Source organism: Montipora capricornis, chromosome 9 (genome assembly GCF_036669925.1).
Source record: "Montipora capricornis isolate CH-2021 chromosome 9, ASM3666992v2, whole genome shotgun sequence".
Classification (NCBI taxonomy): domain Eukaryota; kingdom Metazoa; phylum Cnidaria; class Anthozoa; order Scleractinia; family Acroporidae; genus Montipora; species Montipora capricornis.
Genome location: NC_090891.1, coordinates 25,036,163 through 25,041,162, shown reverse-complemented (window position 1 = coordinate 25,041,162; position 5,000 = coordinate 25,036,163). Strand labels below are relative to the sequence as shown.

General features: G+C 40.0%; 1 protein-coding gene across 2 annotated transcripts in view; it reads left to right on the top strand.

The window, feature by feature from the left end:
• The window catches only part of LOC138015942 (prokineticin receptor 2-like), a 6,664-nt gene extending 5,728 nt beyond the window's left edge, over nucleotides 1–936 (top strand). For both annotated transcript variants that reach the window (XM_068863068.1, XM_068863069.1), the window contains exon 2: nucleotides 1–936. This exon is cut by the window's left edge and continues 627 nt beyond it. In XM_068863068.1, coding sequence (XP_068719169.1) covers nucleotides 1–467 — 467 coding nt within the window. In that variant the 3' untranslated portion in view covers nucleotides 468–936.
• The last annotated feature ends 4,064 nt before the right edge of the window (nucleotides 937–5,000 follow it).

Sequence of the window (5,000 nt, the reverse complement as noted above, 5' to 3'; positions counted from 1 at the left end):
CACCTATTTGTACAATTATCATTTTGTATCAACGTATCATGCGAGTATTACAAAGGAAGCCTATCCAAGAATCCAGCGCGCAGGGCAGCAACCCAGTACAATGGAGGAACAAGACTCGCAAAAAGACCATGTATTTGTTCATCCTGATCGTTGCCGTGTTTTTCGTTTGTTGGATATGGCCTTACGTAATATTAGTTTTGGAAATCTTTTCACCTGAACTGTTTCTCAAGGATCACTGCCACTGGATTGACGGTTTTGCTTTTACTGTGTTTCCAGCGCTAAGCGCAGTTATGAATCCAATTATTTTGTTTTCATTAAGTTCTAGGTTTCGTGATGCATTACCCGCATGCACTTTACTGCCAATTTCATGCAAACCACGCTGTAGGGCCCGGAATTCGTCACCTTATCAATCACGTGACGGCCCTATGCAAGTTGTAGCTATGAAAACGTTGCAAAGCCTTATGTAGCTTCTTTGACCAATCACAAGAGAGGCAGAAATTTAAAAGAGCCAATCACATCTCGAAGCAAATGCACGCAGCCGCTTACCCCGAAAAAGCAAGTTCACGACGAGGTTGGAATTTTGAGAAAGCTGCCCTTTTGAAAAAGTTGCCCTCGGCCTGCGGCCTCGGGCAGCATTTCAAGACCTCGGTCACAGTTTTCCGCTATGAGGACCTCTTAGCTGGCAAATAACACATACATATATATATCTATATAATCTAAGGAATAAAAGAACTGAGACATACGTGATGTATTCTTGATTTTTAATTTTAACGGCCTAGCTATTTGCACTATTTTCTTCTCACTTCGATTTCGTAATAATCAAAAGCAAGTAAAACAAACCTTTGAAAAGTTAGGAAAATGGTTTCATAATTGATTGATCAGAAGCCATATAGTAGGCTCTTGTAATTGTTTTTTTTTTTTAATTATCAAATAAAATTCGTGGTTTTTTTCTAAATTTTGTCTGTTTGTAGTGATAAATCCAGACTTTGTTATCATTTTGGCACAGTCCCGTTCAAGTTCTACAATTGGCGCAAGTAGCACATTTGGATGAAGGGGGTTTCCTTTCCCATTTTATTAATTTTCATTGGCACATAATCTTCCCTTTCTGGTGTATGATAACTGCAGAAGGCAGACTACTGGCTGTCTACAAACAGCGCTGATAAGCAGTATTTAAAGTCTAATCAGCCCATTTCAAATAGTCAGTGCTGATAAACAGTATTTAAGTCTGAGCACCCATTTTAGAGCGGTTAGCTTTCAATAACTGTGATTTAGGGTTAGTCTGCAGTCCGCGGTCTGCAGTTTGCAAGTGTCAGACACCGTTCTCCTTCAATGTCTTGCTCATCCACCTTTTCAAATTATTGACCATTCTCCTGCTCTGTATTTGATGTAGCTGTGACTTGTCCACTCATTTGTGGCTTTTTGATTTCTTTTCCCACGAGAGATTCCGAAAACCACTTCATAAGGCAAAGTGGCAATTATGCCAGGCTACGATTGGTAATGTTTTTTTACAAGCGGTTTCTCCAAGATGATGACACCAGTGGTTTGGTCACGAGTTATTTTCTTTGATTAAACTGCAAAGGTTGCTCTATTTTCCCGTGTTACCATCCCAAATTTTTTCACAGAGCGAACGTTGTGTTTGCGGCGAAAATCGGTTTTTTATCATGACTAGAAAAGATGCCTTGTTCCTGGTGTATTTTGCATAGCGACGGAAATAAACTTTGCAATATTTGACGATTTGTCCTTCAGAATCAAGAGCCCACCTCTGGCAAACAATTTTTGCTTTTGTTGCGCTGGAAACTCACTAAAGCATTTTCATTCTTCTTCACTTAATTTAGCCACCCTTTAACATCTTCATAAAGTTCCATCGGCGGCCATATAATATAACTGTGTGGATGAGCTGAAATTTTATGAAGTCTCAATTTATGTTATTTACGCATGTGCGAAATGGTGGTTGTTGTGAAGGCCTGGAAATAGCTTAAACTCATTGGTAGAAAAAATATGTAGCCGGTTTCAGTTGCTGATTCGATGGCTTAGCGGTTAATATTTACAGAGGCGAAGTAATCTCCAACGTCCATTGGTGTGAGGGTTCGAAACCTAAGAGTGGCATTGAATGTTGGGGAAGATCAAGGTCGGTGGCACAGTTCGTTGGTACGCCAGGGAAAGGTGGAGGAGGCTGTTTTTTTAATTTTCTTTTTTATCCCCCCTAAAAATCCAGGCCCCAATTTTAATTACATCCCCAAAAAAGGGGAAACCCTTTTTTTTTACCTAGGTTGAAAAAATTAACCTAGGTTGAAAAAGTCAACCAAGGTTGAAATTAAAAGTAACATGGATTTTAAGTCAACCTGTAATATGTACGTTGATTTAGATGTGCAGTGATCGAACGGTCCCTCAACTTTCCAGGCCTATTTCGGGTATCGGAAATTCCTCTGCATCTTGCAAACGACTAGGTATTTAACTACACATTCATTTTGCTTTTTGTTATGTCGAAAATATGTTGATGGACCAGCTTAACAAAACAAGACTTCGAAACTTCGAGAAACAGCCCCTACAGAGAAAGGAGAAAGTGCTGTGTTGGTTGCGAAGCCACAAAAATTAGCCCTTCGCTCCGACGAAGGCCTAACGCTCGAACACCCTGCCATCAGAGCCTTTCTTAACACGACGAAAAAGAAAGGACTCTACAGAAATCGTGTCAAGTCTTTATTGAATATGCGCAAGCCGTTGCTTGGAGACAGTTTCAAACTCAGGCCAAGTCTCGATCGCATTCCTAGACGCCATATTGATTTTCATAACTAAGTAAAGTATGATCGTTCAGGTAAGTATAGTCCTGATACGATTTCTGCAGAGTCCCGCTTGCTCGCCCTCTGGTGAGTTTTAGAGAGGCTCTGCTCGCTGGGTGACGCTCGAAATGTCAACTTTCAAATTTCTCTGCGGTGGTCAATTTACCATACTATATACATTTACCCAAGCCTAAAAGTGGAGCTCCCGAGTTGTTTTTTTTCTTACTGGCTTTAGGGTTAGTGGAAATAAAAGGTTTTTGAACTGTCCGCGTTTTCGTGTTTCTGGTTACTGCTTAAATCACTTTCTTCACTTTCTTCGCTTTCTTCTTTAGAAAAATTCATTGCCCAACTAGTATCGCATGAGTTTGAAAAGAAAACAAAACAAGCAAATCCTCAACTGTCAAACGCTGCAAAAGCCAGCGACTGCCAGCGATAGGAATCACGCTAAAATTAGAAATCACAGACGTACTAGCTCGTGATGTGACAGATCGGCTTTAGGAAATTCTGTCATTTCAAGGTCAAAAAAGAGTTTTATTGATATACTTTATTCCACGGGATCATTCACATTCTGATGTATTTCGTTGGAACACCCCTTGCTTTGCTTGGAACAAGATTCGGCAAAATACGGCAACCAAGAAAGGACGAACTTCGATTCAAACAAGACCTTTGCTTGAAACAAAGTTCTAAAAACACAAGCTAGTGATATGACCGTACGACTGTAAGTCCTTCCACCCCTCCATGTATGCCAATTTGACCAGTATCACCGTAGCATATCGAGGCTAAACTCCAGCTAGTTTACAGCGTACATCTTCATGTTATGGTCAATTGACACCTGTCAAAACAAGTATCACATGCCCACTGACCAGTATCACATGCCCCTATCGCGGGCTCAAGTTTAGAACTCATTGACGTCAGCTGTTTTTTTTTTTAAAGTTGACCGCTGATCAGGTACTGGTTTTCAATTTATTCGCAGGCTCAAGCTTAGTTAACTGCTAAACATTTTTCGCCCGCTTTCTGTGGCCCGGCACGACGCGGCTGCGCGGCCATACTACGTCGTGTTTATTTTTAGTTTGTTTAGAGCTGCTTTTGGCATATCTTTAGTGGATTTTCATTTTGATAAGGTCGCGTGATGCCTGGACGACCTATGACAAAAGAACAGAAACGAAAAAAAAAAAAAAAAAGAGAAAGAGAACGAGAACGACAAAACAGTATTCCAGTAATAGCTCAAGCTTGTTGGAAGCAGTTACTCCACAAATTCTTTTCTTGGACACTAGACTGTTTGCTATTTTTACGGATGCGTTATTTCAAGTGGATTCGTTCTTTTAAAAAAGGTGGTTTAATCGTTTTTTCCCTTTGTTGAGGGATGAAACTCGAATTTTTATTCTCAAAAGTAACAATCATCTGTACTCCTTTTGGACACAACGAAATAGTTTATTTGTTTATTTGTTTTGCTCTAAAATGCAAGCGAACAAGTTTTTTTTTACTCCGTTTGCCAACACTGTAACTGTTTTTCGATCTGCCTCGACAGTGACAGGAAAAGTTTGCCTTTATGTTGTAAACACGTAATCGCAATGAGTTTTCGTAAAATTAATATAAAAGAAATCACCAAAACCAAGCTAATTGGCAAAACGCAGATTCCAGTTCGACGTTTGCTATTTGCGTAAACACCATGCTTAATCTCTGTCACTGAAAATATTCCTAGCATTGTACGCGAGCTATGACTGGTCAATTAAGTCGGCAGCATTCCACAAAAAGGCCCTTTCGTTGTTTACTCTCCTGCTCGATTCAGTTGTCGACAAACATAATAAATATCCCGTTAACCTCGTTTTCTCTGGCCATGAGAACTGTAAGTTACGCGTATTTTCAATTTATGGTGAAAATTATTTGGGCCATGCATCTGACAATCAGTATCACATTGTCAGTGTTCCTTCTCATGATTCACAATGCTATTTCGAGGCGCATTTTCCTGGCTTTCTTTATTAATGAATTTGCTACTCTCGAACTGAACGAACGAAATCGAGACATAAAATCATAGAGGCATTTTCGCCCATTTTCAAATTCAAGTATTTTCCCTCTCAAACTTGAAAACGTTGGAAGCTCCCTGTACTGGTAAAATGCAAAAGGCCTACAGTAGCTGTGTTTGTGTTTTGCTGGCGTTCTCCGTTCGATGGATAAGTAAACTTCAACATCTCACCTCGGCTTACCTCTAGTCCGTGTTGCTAT